We start from the raw sequence: 14,784 nt of genomic DNA on the forward strand, positions 1-14,784 counted from the left end.
ACAGCGTTAGAGATAAAATACTATTAAAAATGACACTTAAAAGAAATGGATAAGGTGGGATAAATGCTATCTGACATGACCATGACTTATCATCAGATGTTATTATTCTCAGTGCTCCTAGCCCTTTACAACTCTTCTCATGCAGCCACCGCCAGCCAGACGGTAGGTTGGCCAATCATGCTGCTGAACCTTGATGGGCAAGGACCAATTAGGAACTGCAGAAGCATTTATGTTTGGTGCTGCTTTGCCTGGTCAGCTGGGACCAGCTTTAGAATAAAGCTAAAAACACTGCCCCTGCTGGCCAGACTTTATAAGGTTCTGTAGTGGTGAGCAGGTACTGGAACCCCACCCACTTCAAAGGGGCAATCAAACCCCCAGCCAGATGCAGGGGCCCGTTTAGTAGTTGCAGGACCATGTCACACCCCTACAGCTACACCCCACTGACTACCCACAAGACCCTGCATTCACAGCTATATGACCTGGGGAGGGATTTCACTGAGAGTCCAGAGGAAGTGCTGTTTGGATGCTGAATCATTTCAAGATCATTTTAAAGATCTTGCAGACCTTGTTTTTGGAACCGCAGCCACGCAGACGGCTGTTGTGAGGGAAGGCAGATATTCTGATGGCCCATTCATCACACTGCCTGCACATAGCTGGAAAATGTTAAGCGCGTGCTCTTAACTGCTCTGTTTTCCACCTATGAAAATTTGGGAATTTTCTTAAAACCTTTTAGACAAGTGAGTGCCTGAGAGTAAAACAGAGAGACATAACAAGATACCTGACCTGCACAATGTGACAAACTTGAGGGTTAGCATTGAGTAAATTGTAATAGTAACTGCACACTGATGAATCCGCACTGACTGCATCCATTTTGTCCCACAGCATGCAGGTGGGGGTTCAGCCATTGAGATGCAACCTGGAGTCATCGGTGTCAGCGAGACACATGCAGCAATAAATAAGATGGTTACAAGGGCATATAAAGTAACCCATGAGATTATAACCAGTTGAAAAAATATATGGATAAATGAGAAAAGAAGCTCTCACTGGAAAGGCAGAAAAACTCCAGCCCAACTCAGCTTCTATAGACAGCAGCAAATATTGCCACTGCACTTTCAAATGTGACTAGATATATACTTATATTTTGCATAATGCAAAGGAATGTACATATGTGTATGTACATATAGACATACATACACATACACACAAACACATATACACACACAACCACACACAAACACATATACACACACAACCACACACACACACACACAGGTGTAGATACATGGCACAATTACAAATTCCCATAACAGGCTCCCTACCCTCCACTCTCAACCCCAAACAATTAAAATGCTTGCTATTTATTCATGTAAAAACTTTGACAGCTCTGAAATCCTTCCTAAGGACCTGGTATCTTCAAATGTTTTATATTAATAATAATATGAAAAAGAAACATCTATACATGCTGCTAAAGGGTCCTTCCTGCTTGTCTTTCCACACACCAAGCAGTCCGAGGAAACTGAGGTTACGTTAGGTTTTGAGGTTGTCTGAAATATTCAATTTTTTTGTGAGCTGACCAAATACTGACCCTGGAATTTTCCATGCTCCCAACCAAATTCAAGCCATGCACTTGTGGAGGACCAGGAGGAGCCCCGTGAGAGGGGTACAGTACAGGGCTACGGTGCGGAGGAGGGGTGGAAGAGTCTCTCCCGAATTCAAAGACGAGCAGTGGGTGGCAGGAGGGCACGGCTACAATCATGCTTCCATAAAGAGATTGTCAAGGGAGAAGCAAAAATATTTTTTTAGCATTTACTGTATATGTATACATGTATATGTATATGCAGTCTGCATACCAATGCTCAGTATTTTGTTAAAAAAAAAAGACCAGGAGTGAATACAGGGTATATAAGATGAATTAAGTGTCAGTCTGATAAACCTCCATCCTTCGTTTTCTCAGGAAATGGGTGTGGTTTGCAAGCATCTGGGGAGGTGTGGCCCCGGTTGGGGATGGGGACAGGGGGTGGAAGAGGGCTGGGGGGGGGGTGGGGGTGGGGGGTGGGGGGGGCATGGGGTCGTTCAGGTGTTGGAAGCCGACGCAGAGGCTGCGTTAGTGCTCTGACCGCAATCTCCAATGTTGGCATCTGGAATTAGAGGGGAGAGAGACAAATATTATAAAAAGCAGCAAGATTCTGCGATTTGGACAGACAGGGTGAGGGAGGAAGATGGATGGACAGGCATGTAACGCCAAGTTTGAGGGTGGGGTGGGGAACGAATAGTGGGGAGACAGAAGAAGAAAGAGGGAAAGGAAGGAGGGAGAGATCTCACCTGAAGTGGCAGAGGCGTTTGCAGGGGCGGTGGCTCCAGCCTGGTTCCGGGCGTGGGCGGGGATGAGGATGGAGGCCAGGGATGGATTACTGGAAAGTTCTTGAGGAAACAGGAAGTTCAAAGATTCAACATCAACAGCTAAAGAGACCAAAATCCACTACTTCATCCACATGCAGACGCAACACATGAACACTGTACAACCTTGTCCACAGATGCTATAGCTAACTGTCCATGGACACTTTTGCTACCTGCAGTGGTGAGCTTGTGTGGCAAATGTGTTTACAGCAGTGGAGATAGGCAGAGGTGGAGAGGGAAAAACCAGAGAGACAGAGAGGGAGGTGATAGAGAAAGAGAGAGAGGGAAGGGATAGATAGAGGGAGGGAGATAAATAGATGGTCAGAGATGAAGCTGGTCGGAAGGAGGGAGACAGACAGAGGGAAGGAAGTGGTAGACAGAGAGGGAGAGGGATAGTGAGGGAGAGGGAAGGAATAGAGAGAGGGGGGAAGGGATAGAGAGAGAGAGAGAGAAAAGGGACAGAGAAAGAGAGGGAGAGAGACAGATGGACAGAGAGAGAAGTTGATGTGAGGCAGAGGGTAGGGGGCAAGCGGCTGTAGGGTGCTACCTTGGGTGGTGAAGTTGAAGAGTGAAGGTGCCTCGCGGCCGTTGGGCAGCTTGATGCTGGGGTCCCGCAGCTCATCGAAGAAGGAGTGCGCGCAGGCCTCCAGCGGGGTGAGGCGGGCCGTGGGCGTGTACTCCAGCAGCCGAGAGCACAGGGCGATGGCCTCCGGGGGCGTGCGTGGCCGGAACACCTGAAAGCCAGCCAGCCCGCCCGCACACATGCACACATGCACACACGCGCACGCGCACACACACACACACACACACACACACACACACACACACAAGAAGGGCAAGGCCCGTCACTGCTGGGTTCACTTCCACCGCTGCTGGAGACGCGGAGAGACGGAGACACAATTGCCTTGCACAGGGGAAGGGCACGACCGCAGACATGCTGGTCTGTCCAAGAAGGGCAACTCATCACAGGAAAAGAAGTCACTAACACCGACTCCATCCCCTTATTGGATTCTAATCTAATCCAGACCCTAACCTCATTCTCATCCCAGTTCCATTCCAACCCTGACCCTAACCTTATTCTATTCAAACCTTAACCCTAACCCTAATCCTAAAACCCGAACACTAACCCTATTCTAACTTTAACCTTGTCATTAACCCTTACTCCATTCTTACTCCCACCCAGACTCTAACCCTCACTCCATTCTAACTCTAACCCTGACCCTAACCTCGACTGTATTCTAACCCTTACAACCCTAACCCTTACTCTGTTGTAACGCTGACTCTAATTACATGTAGAGGTTAGGTAAAAAGGACATACAGGAGGCTGCCTTCTTAGACAGATCAGTGCCTACAGACCTCACGCACAGACAGACAGCCAAGCAAAGCACATGGGAGCAGCAGAGAAAAGTTCCAGCAGAAGCAAGCAGCTCAGACCATGGGGGTGCCACAGTCAAGAGCGGAATGTCACGTAATGTCACTTCCTGTCCAAGCCAAGACTTCCACCACTGACCGACACATTCAGTACAGCTCCCCTAACTGGATAAAACATGCTGTTCAAAGGGAACATTAAGGCGCTTACAGAGAAAAATGGAAATACACTTTCAAGTACAGTGAAATCTGCAAATCAAAAAGCAAGTGAAACAACTGCTACTGAAACATACATAACTGTGTTGGACCCTGAAACGTCAGCACCCTGGACATGCCGCAGGAGTGATGCTGGCTAGTGGCTAACAGAACTGCGTCTCTGCAGCGGCCTTTACTCACACTGCCAGCTGTCACTGTACAATTAAGAAAGGGAACAAGAAACAGACCTTCAGACTCCACAATGACAAACCCCATTAGCTGAAACCTTCAAAATGAGATCTCTCAGAGTGACTTTCCTTCTTGCAATATAAATTCACCCTCACTTCCCTGACAAACGGATTCACTCAGAGATCGACTTGTCACAACATGCCGAGATGATGATAAATAATAATGACCCGCCGTCCAGCTAAGCACTGCTGAATGAACAGTGTCACTGGGTCTCATCCATGAGCTACAGGGCAGGTGTAAACCGTGACATCACCCTCTGGGCCAGGCCAGAAGGGGACATTTTCACCAGCGCGTCAGAGAAAGGGGGACAGGGGTGGCAGATGGGGGACAGGAGCGGTGGCAGCCAGTGAGCAACTAAAAGCAGAGAACCTACCCCCAAATTCACCTTTGCACCTGCAATTTTGTGAACACACTTGCCAATCTCAGTAACAATCACCTATCAGCAAATGGTTCCTTCTCCCCCCCCTCTGTATCCAATGTGCTAGTATTACCATCTCGCACTTCACACACTACATCGTCTTTTTACAACCAAGATATTGCATTGTATAAAATAGCTGTCCATACAGAGATGGGAGATTGTTATCTGACCTAAAACCATCTGTTGCTTTCATTTCAGCATTTTTATCTGACTTTACCTGCAGAGGCCAAGAGGAGGCTGAACCCATTCTATGTGACCAGGTATCCACCAATATAAAGAAATGGATATCTATCCTGTGCCTGTTAAGAGGAAGTGCTCTGCTTTCCATGTCTGTTTCTCACCAGCCGCCTTAGAGGAACGGGATGTGGCCATGTTAGCGAGGCTAGGCGAAGCGGGGTCAGAGAGGGGCGGAGCCGAAAGTAGTAAATCGTTTCCTGTACCTGCAGACTCACCTTAGTCCACGGGTGTGCCTTGATCTGCGGGAACTTGAACTCGGTGTAGTTGGGGTTCATCTCGCGGATCTGTTCCCTTGTGGGGGTCCCCAAGACCTGGGGAGGAAGGGGACAGATCAGGGAGGGGAGGGAGAGGGAGAGAGACAAAAAAGGAAACAAAAAGGACTTCATTTCTACACTTACAGCTCCTGACCTGGTCATAACTGCCATATTTTTGTCTGCCTACAGAACAGATTAGGGGTATAGCATCATATTCGCTCCCCCAATTAAAAGAAGGTCCCAACAGAAAGACACATCAGTTCAATAAAGCTAAGCTCAGTGCTACCCAGCACTACAGTGTACAGTCCGACCACCGATTGTGGAGATGTGTGTAGAAGTATGCACCATGCATTGGTGCAAACACAAATATACAACCACGAGGACACACACATACACAGTCAGAGTACCGATACACCGTAAACAATGACATAAGTATCAGTTTGCATTATTGTACCACAGTTACACCATGTGCGCGGACACATATGCGCACATGCACGCTGGCAGGCAACGCTTTACCTTGATGATCTCGACCAGCTGATCGACTCCACTGTCGCCAGGAAATATGGGCTGCCCTAGCAACAGCTCCGCTAGCACGCAGCCAGCGGACCACACGTCTGTGAGGAGGAACAAAGGCACAAGCTCGAGTGCACAAGGGCTCAGCTGACATTTCTGGGTGGCTTCATTCTCTGTGTGCAGTATACTGTGTTTCATTTGCAAGGTTTCCTGTTCTACCTCTTTCTTGTTTTTTTTTTTTTTTTTTTTTTACTATATACAAAATTCTACATTTAGCTAATTAATTAATAACAATTACATGTATGAAGAAATAAAAACACTGTATACAATATTAAATAAGTCAACCTCAATCTACAATGAGGCATACATACCTATGGTACAGGTATATAGTGTAATGAAGCATATGTGCCTATGGTAGAGGAGTAATGCATACTGAAGCATACGCACCTATGCTGGAGGTGTAGTCTGTGGCTCCGAAGATGAGCTCGGGGGCTCTGTAGTAGCGGGAGCAGATGTAGGACACGTTGGGCTCCCCGCGCACCAGCTGCTTCGCACTGCACACAGAGCTCAGCCTCAGCACAGGGTCATCCTCAACACCAGCACCATCCGCATCACCAACACCATAATCACCGCACTCATCACAACCATCACCAAAACCATCACGGCAGTCATCACCACAATCTTCACCATCATTGTGACAATAATCACAATCATTACGACAATCACCATCACCAAAAATCACAATTGTCTTCATCATGATCACAGTCTCCATCACATCAGGACACACCCTGCACCATTACGTCTAGTGCATAATCCGTTTCTGAACAGTAAAACACATCATGTGCAGGCAACACACTGCCCCTGACACTGTGACTCTGGGTGTCTTAGTGATCAGATCTTTATCCTGTGCCTGCATTCACTCTGCTCTGCCTGCTCCAGACCCCGCCCCTGCCTCACCTCCCAAAGTCACACAGCTTGAGGACGGCCGTCTCCGGGTCCAGCAGCAGGTTCTGGGGCTTGATGTCCCGATGGCAGATCCCGAAGGAGTGGATGTACGCCAGACTCCGGAACAGCTGGTACATGTACAGCTGTGGCGACAGGAGGGCAGAGAATGTGTCAACAGCAGCATGGCACGGGCCATAAGCCTGTTATTAGCCATGGGAGCATGAGGCTTCATGGATTCTCCAACAGCGCTGAACCAATCACGCCTTTGCTACGGAGAGCAAAGTCTCTTGATTGGTTCACATGGGTGAGTGACCGACAGCAAGCGGAGTCATCCTAATTATGGAGCCTCACTCTGCCATTTCCACCTGACCGCTGTTGACGTCCTTTCTGTCATAACACCTCTTTCTTTTAGACTTACTGAAGGTTATGTGTAGAAATTATCTGCTTTTATTCAGCCTATTTGCCAGTTTAATGCACAACATGTCCCAAAAGAGGACCAATGGAGGATGATCTGGATTTTCCTCATGTAACTCAGCACACAAGCATTGCTGTTCACACTTCTGAACACTAGGTGGGGACAAGAATATTTGTTAAGCACACAGGTTCGGGTGGAGAGAATTAGTAAGCAATTTTCACTTTATCAGCATCAGCTAAACAGTGAATTTTATTATGGTGCTTCACTAAATGCAGCCTGGAGCAAAAATCATGTAACGGTGCCCTTGTTTCTGTATGCAGCTGGAGAGCTAGCACTGGGATGGAATATTAGTTGGCATTACTGAGCAACTGTAATCTTTCCCACCTTTTTTGCAGGCCAGATAACAAAACAGCTGAACAAAAAAGCCCACATAACACTAATTAAGTTGTGAAATGTATATAAGCCGTTTGTTTGCTTGTCAGAGAGCTAATAGGTTCTACCGCAGGCTGTACAGTAATGTGCTGTTATTGTATTGACCTGACAGCTAAATCAGCTGCCCTCTGTCTGAGTCCGCTGTAAGAGCCAGGCTTTAGATTAACAGAAACACCTGAGTCAGCTGCAAGCCTCTGTAACAGGCAACAAAATGTGCTGGTTTAGGGTTAAAAGAAGCACTGTTAGAAAGCACAATGAAATACAGGACTTGAGTACACAGAGTATAAGGAGATGAACTATTGATTGTGGAAAGGCTGACTTTTCATTTAGGTGCAATATTGAGAATCCCTCGTCAGCCTGAGGTGGCATTTAAAATTGTGTAAATGACCCAGAAATGATCTGCTATTCACCAGATTGTACGAATATACAACTGTCAAGTTGTAAACTGGTCAATATTACTGGAGAGCCAACAATGTTCATCAGTCTCTGTGCATTACATGTCAATGTACAACATATATGCTCCAATACTCCTATATGTTATAGTATAGCATATTTAGCTTCTAAGTATGTGTTTTTTTATTTTTCATTTCTTAAGGGAGGAGCCATTCCCATGAACAATGGTGTCTCCCTCTTACCAACTTCCTGACCAACTAACCGACTGAGTCTGACCTGCAGTAACAGTGTCTCCTCACTAGAGGTCACAGCGGTTGAGCAGCACCTGCTCAGTGCTTGTTTTCCCACAGTGCCTTGTGCAAAGGTCAGACACCTCTCAGCCTGCTTAATGCCCCCAGTGGGGATACTGGCTTAGCACACAGAGTGCCAGTACACATGCTTCTCAGTGTTGGATACCTTGACGTAGACCATGGGGAGGGTCTGCTTGGCTCGGCTGTAGTGTCGGGCCACTCGGTACACCGTCTCAGGGACATAGTCCAGCACCAGGTTCAGGTACACCTCATCTTTCTGTCAGGGACAGAGAAAGAGAGAGGAAAAAAAAGAGAAGAAGGAAGAGTGACAAAGAGAGAAAAGAGTTGAGGGACGGCATTCGCGGGTGTGTGTGTGTTTGTGAGCTCCCCACACCACAACAAGAACTAACAGCATGACCTACAGCTATAGTGACAACTCCTATTCAGATACATTTCAGGACAATTTGTACACAGTATCCAACCTTTAAAATGTGTATAACCAATGAGTATTGTTTGACACAGATATCATTTGAGAGAGAAACAGGCTGAAAGGTATGTTGAGTGAAGAAAAAAAAAGAAAACATTTTTGCTAGAGATTGCTAGTGCATGACACGGACCATCACCCTTGTACTTGCTAGTTACTGTCTGTGGTGTGAGACTAAATGTATTGTGTCGGTCACAGAGAGGGACAGCAGGGGCAGAGACAGGTGACGGCCCACCTTGTCCCCGCTGGAGTAGAAGAAGTATCGCAGGCGCACGATGTTGCAGTGGTCCAGCTTCCTCATGATCTGAAGCTCACGGTTCTGGGAGAGAAAAGGGAATAACGAGACAAAAGGGTCAGGTCAGGCACCGCTGTGGACCAGCAGTCTCCGCACGCGCAAACCTTCCCGCCTCTAACCTCTCCGCTTCATGGGAACACCACGTAACCACACGGCGCCTCATCCCGTTCACACCATACGTATGCATTTCAATCAGGAGATACGTGCTCTCCCCTTTTCACTCTAGAAGGCAGCAATTAGGAGATTATGTGCTTTTAACAGCTTGCTGCTTCAAAAAAAAAAAAAGCAGTCCTCTTTCATTTTATTATTCTCTCGTAACTCCATCAAAGCCCTTGGTGTGAAGCAGGATAATTCAGTGTGCAGTGAAGAGCAATTCATTTAAATAATCACTTCAGCAAAGCTGCGAGGGCTGAGGCGGCCATGATTTAACTACACGTGTCACAGCAGGGAAGAGGGGCGACCCAAAAGCACGGGAGAGCTCAGAGGGATTTGCACACAAGTCCTTCGGTTTGTGAATGACTCAGGAGTCTGAGTCTTCATCTGCGAAGACTGTTCCAGCAAGAGGTGAGAGAAAAGGTTGTGGGGAGTGACAGACCGAATGTGTGCTAATGAGAATGTAAGTTCGTCAGCATCAGCACAACTTGGTGAGAGGAAGCTGAGCGTTACTTTGAACTGCCCAAAGGAGGTGGGACCAAACTGAAGTTCTTCAGAGGCATGAAACACTCAACCCCATTTCAAAAGAATTCTGCATTTCAGCAGGACAAGGTCATTGTACTTTCCCCTAAATCAGGGTCCTGCCCTCAAACCTCTCCTCACAACTTGTGAAGGGTCATTTTAAGTCTCAGAAACAAATCAATGTATTGACCGGTCCCCAACTTTCAGGTCCCAAACCAGACCCCCCGCACTCTGTACAGAGGAAACACACATAAAAAGCAATCAGGCATTATGGGATAGCTCCCACCATGTTATGACCAATTGCTATTCCGATTCAATTCCAATTTCCATTCAGATTCTGATTCCAATTCCAAACCCTCACCTTGAACCTCTTGTCCTGCAGCACCTTCTTGATGGCCACCAGCTCCCCGGAGTCGCACAGCTTGGCCTGGTAGACCACGCCGAAGGAGCCATTCCCGATCACCTTGGTGTCCGTGTAGCTGACCTCCTGTGGCCGGTCAGGGCCCTGGCCCGGCGTGGCCACCACCGTGGTCACCTTGCTGCCATCTTTGTCCCCTGGGCAGAGGGAGAAGGGGAGAGAACAGCTGTCAGCCATCAGGGAAAAGGTGGCACTGTGCAAGCTCTTCCAGTGCACACGTAGCTGAGGTCGTCAAAGCCAGGCCTGCAAGCATTTTACTACATTAATAACCACTATCTTAAAATCTATTTCACGATTTAGTTGTTTTAAATGTGCAGCAAATCCCCATTATTTTAACTGTATAGCATATGCACAACATTGTATAGGAGACTGTTTGTTACCTGGTAAACTCATTTTTCATATACTCTGCAAGTTGCTGGAATTTAGCCAAAAAATTATCGGGGATACTGTATTTCTTACACTTCCTTGAACTCCTATATTCAGGAAAAGCTGCAAGAGATCCTACTATATCTCTGATGTGAAACTGTGACTGTGCCTACATGCAGATAAGAAACATAAAAGATTATATTAACATTATTATGGGTCTGGGGGGTGAAAGGGAGTCCACACAGGTGATGGACATTTCAGTATAAATCTAACATGGCAGATGGAACATTTCCCAAGTTCATCTGAAGGGGGCTGGCGCCACATGTTCACAAACCACCATTCCCATTCCCTTTGCAAAAATAACAGAGATAACTGGTGAGATCAGTCATGATCCTCTCTAGTGATGGGAGCATTCAACACTGCTGGAGTCTGTTGAGGTGACAACTACCCTAAAAATCCAGTATAGTTTTTCTCTCCATAGTACTCTTGCATATGGGACACAGCACTATAAATATGGGTCAGTGTGTAACACAGAACCGGCAATGCTGTCACAGACAAGAGCTTCAATTCATGGAGGGCTGTTATGTATGGTGGCTTTTATTCCAGCAGATTGCCCTGGTTTGAATGGACAGAGTAGTATATTACACGTATTCACTCTTGCCTAATGTTTCCCAAAATGCACTCCAGATAAGCGTTTCCTGAGCAAAGGGTAGAAACACAATATTCGGCTGAAATGTATTAAATATAGACAAACTAATGTCAAACTGAGAAAATGATTGGACTAATTAGAAACATTTTTTGAACAGAATCATGCTCAATGCTGGTGTTCTCCAGTTAGAGCTGGTATATAAAGACTTTCCCCAAGGTCTTTCACTAAAGAAGGCAGCATGTTCAGATCTTTCAGCCTAAACTTTGCAAAAAAAGGAAATTGCAGAGTGAATCATGCTCACAGTACAGAGCCCCACGGGAAATGGCACTGCCACCTGCCATCTCCTCACAGTGTCTCCTTTTTAGGTTGCCACGACCTTTCACACGGAGTGAAGTGCATGTGCACAAATATCTTGCGTCACCTGTGGTAATCAACAATCTGTAGAGTCTGAGACGACTAACACCTGCACGAGCTTGGGCAAAAAAAAAAAGCCTCAAAGCCGCACTCGCCTGACACAAAAATTCCCTGGGGGCTGTGAGACCTTTGACACCCTGCTTTACACACAGTGTTGCCATAGTTGCTGCTCTATCGCGTACCTCCTCCCCTCCCCTCCCCTCCCCTTTTCCCCTTGTTCGTCCCTGCATTGCATTGTCTCAGTTAAAGAGGCTACCAGTCAGACGTCACTGTTTTCACCCCAACCAACCTTGTTACAGCAACAGTAAGCTTTTCAAAGCAGTTGGTTGAGCCAAACGACAAATGCTGCTCTGACGGTCACAGCTCTTGAAGGGCATACAAACCTTAACACCACGTCCTGTAATGTTCCGTGAGCCGTTTGTGCGCATTCCAGCTCTTACTGACGCACGGCTTCCTTCCACACTGCGCTCTCCCTTACGCAGGAAATGCAGCAATGTGGCAAAGCAAACCTATCCGCTCAAGACAAGCGACACCTTCACATCAGCTCACATCATTCCCTTAACTTCTACAGCATCAGAAGTATTCGTTTACACTCTGTATGTAATCCATCGCGGTACTACGGATTCCTTCCGTATAACTGCAATGTGACATGGTTATATATCCCAGCCCGCCTGTCTGCTCTTCATTTTGGCAATCGGAGGCTTTCACCTACGAGCACATTCAAAAGTAGGGACGCGGCATTTAAAGTACTCAGCCGCCCCCATCATTCGCAATGGCTCGCACTTCAAAGCTATTAATATGTTATTTTTAAAACGACTCACAGCTAGACACATACTGACGCAGAATAAGCAATAGGGGAAGAGTGAAAAAGACTTACGTGGTTTACAGCCATTTGATTAAAAATCTATGGAGAATGTGCCGGTTGGGCTAAATGCAAAGAAGAAATGTGTTCGTTTATATGCCGTTAGCCTATGGTAAACGTAATGTCGGCCTACTTCTAGCCTAGTTCATCTTACGTAGCAAGGTTGATGACTAGATAAATTATACACAGGAACCGTACTGACAGTGAACCCCGTGTATATTTTGGCAAATCCATGTGATACACATGAACACAATCGCTTTTAAAAATACATCACAAAAGTGAAACAGTTGTTTCCAGAAAGATGCTAGGATAACTTTCTTTAGACAGATAAAAACTGTGGGACGTTACAGTGGTCCGAAAAAGCTTATTTTAAATTCATCCTTAAATGTTATCCATGTCGTTTTCTTTAAATATAAACCAAATATGCAGGGTGGATGTGGTTTTTGTAAATATGCGACTGAAATCGTCTGCAACTGTTCATATACCACCGTGGGTAAACTAATCATTTAAACAGCGGTGGCATTGTTATTTTTCAGTCACTCCTGCAGTGACAGCTAGTTAATTTAGACCTAACTATTTTCGAAATAAATCTTTTCATCCATAAAATTAATATTAAAAATGTTTTATTGAAAATGTAAAATGTTACGTCACTTCTTCACGAACTAGGCCAATCTCAAGCAAAAGATGCATAAGATGTAGGCTACATACAATTTATTCGTACTGTGATTTGTCATTGTACTCTTTGTACTCCTCTGGTTGCTTATATGGTGTGTAGTCTACATATTTCTGTATTCCTGATCTGCTTTTTTTTATGTTGTTGCAAACATAAACTAAGCCTGTGTCCCAAATGGCATACTAGCATACTTTATTTAGCCCACATATCTTTGAAGCTGACCATAAGCCACGCCCCTTCTACTTTGCTATGAATACTGGGACAGAAGACATGAAACACTTTCTGGACAGTGCGTAGCCAATGTACGCTTCTTTTTCGGCGTTTGCAGCATCTGGGCATTTTCGAGCATACTACACTATCCACACTACCTGGTGTGAACATACAACATGGCCAAGTATACTTGATAAGTGTACTACATAGTATAACAATGTGCAATTGGGGACACAGCCTGAGACGGGCCCGTTGCAGGGAATAGCGCGGAATAGAGGGAATAGTCATCGTCACACTCTGCTATGAGGCTCGAGCTTCACAGTTGACCCTCTTCCCCTTTGGGAAGCGACTCTGCGCGGTTCTTGCATCCATTCTAATCGGAACCACTTGTTTTCGTTGTTTTTCAGTATCTGACCAAAAATAAAAGTACAAGTCATTTTCCACCAAACAGCATGCTTTCTCACCGTCGGCTGCCAAAGACAATTAAACAACATGTTTTGTTGGTTGTACCCAGACAACATTCACTGTCGTTTAAAAAGCAGAGATGTACTTTTGTTTTCAGTGTTTGAGCTTTGTGCTGTATTATACTCTGCAGCGCATGAATAGATTTCCATTTAAGGCGCAAGTTCCGTTTGTGGCAAATGGGCGTTTTCTAGGTGGGGTTCAAAGGCTCGTGAACTTCCGCGCGCATAAATGCGTACATCTGAGTCATTCGCATTCTCTGCTGAATCACACGAAACTATGCATGACCCAATTCTACATCTTTAGTGCCTTGTCATTACCTTATGATTCACAAAGCCGCTGTATTTGCACTGGTATGAAAAGCGGCGACCGTTTATCAGACGACACTTCATCCACCAACCGCAATGTTACATAGTGCAGCAAGCCATCATGAAACGGCACCAGTAGGACGCCCCTAATAGCTCGTCTCGTCTCTTTGGGGCAAGCCCACTGGCACCGAAATGGACCTCTTGCGCTGGGGTAAACCAACACGCAAATAAGCAGAACCAGGACGAACAGGGACTGGGCTGACATGCAAAATTACCAAACACACAGAGTTCACTCAAGGTCGCAGTCAGGGGAACAGGATATTGGCTTGTAAACGCAGAAAAATAAAACAACCTTCATAAAAGATGAGGGCAGATGCCTGGAAATATTTATGAACACAACCTGATTCCACACAGAGAGGGCGATTACAGTGCAAGCTCTATTCAGATGCTTGCTTGGGGAAAAACTGAAAATGGCAAAGCTGTAGCATTTTAGAAAATAAACCAACCACTACTGAATTAGCAGTCAATGCTTATACCAGTCCATTGAAAAAGAATTTAAAAAAAGGAAATCAGTGCTGGAAGACCAGGGAAACAGAGCAAAAAGTATTCAGAGGCCTGGAGACAGAGCAGCACTCCCAGAATGCAGCAGTGCAACTTTTAAAAGAGCAACTCCCAAAATCTACCCCCTGCACACAAAAGGAAGGAGAAAAACTTCATTTTTAAGGAACTGCAGGTCTCAGAACAGTCACCAATGTGTCAGCTATTTCCTCCCCCTTCACATTCAATTTTCAAAAACAGACTTTAAAAAAGGTACTGGTAAACAAAGAAGGCTTGCTCACAGTGCACAGTCACGGGGTATGCA

At 45.9% G+C, this 14,784-nt stretch overlaps 1 protein-coding gene across 2 annotated transcripts in view; it reads right to left on the reverse strand.

The window, feature by feature from the left end:
• Window positions 1-2,053: 2,053 nt before the first annotated feature.
• Window positions 2,054-14,784, reverse strand: part of LOC118785507 (glycogen synthase kinase-3 beta-like) — a 28,487-nt gene continuing 15,756 nt past the window's right edge. The window contains exons 2-11 of one of the 2 annotated variants that reach the window (XM_036540203.1): window positions 9,922-10,115; window positions 8,826-8,909; window positions 8,273-8,383; window positions 6,589-6,719; window positions 6,079-6,185; window positions 5,635-5,732; window positions 5,068-5,175; window positions 2,945-3,131; window positions 2,323-2,421; window positions 2,054-2,138 (exon numbers count right to left, since the gene is read on the reverse strand). In XM_036540203.1, coding sequence (XP_036396096.1) covers window positions 2,074-2,138; window positions 2,323-2,421; window positions 2,945-3,131; window positions 5,068-5,175; window positions 5,635-5,732; window positions 6,079-6,185; window positions 6,589-6,719; window positions 8,273-8,383; window positions 8,826-8,909; window positions 9,922-10,115 — 1,184 coding nt within the window. In that variant the 3' untranslated portion in view covers window positions 2,054-2,073. The remainder of the gene's footprint in view (window positions 2,139-2,322; window positions 2,422-2,944; window positions 3,132-5,067; window positions 5,176-5,634; window positions 5,733-6,078; window positions 6,186-6,588; window positions 6,720-8,272; window positions 8,384-8,825; window positions 8,910-9,921; window positions 10,116-14,784) is intronic. The other variant, XM_036540204.1, reaches the window with a different exon arrangement.

This window comes from Megalops cyprinoides, chromosome 11 (assembly GCF_013368585.1).
Source record: "Megalops cyprinoides isolate fMegCyp1 chromosome 11, fMegCyp1.pri, whole genome shotgun sequence".
Lineage (NCBI taxonomy): Eukaryota > Metazoa > Chordata > Actinopteri > Elopiformes > Megalopidae > Megalops > Megalops cyprinoides.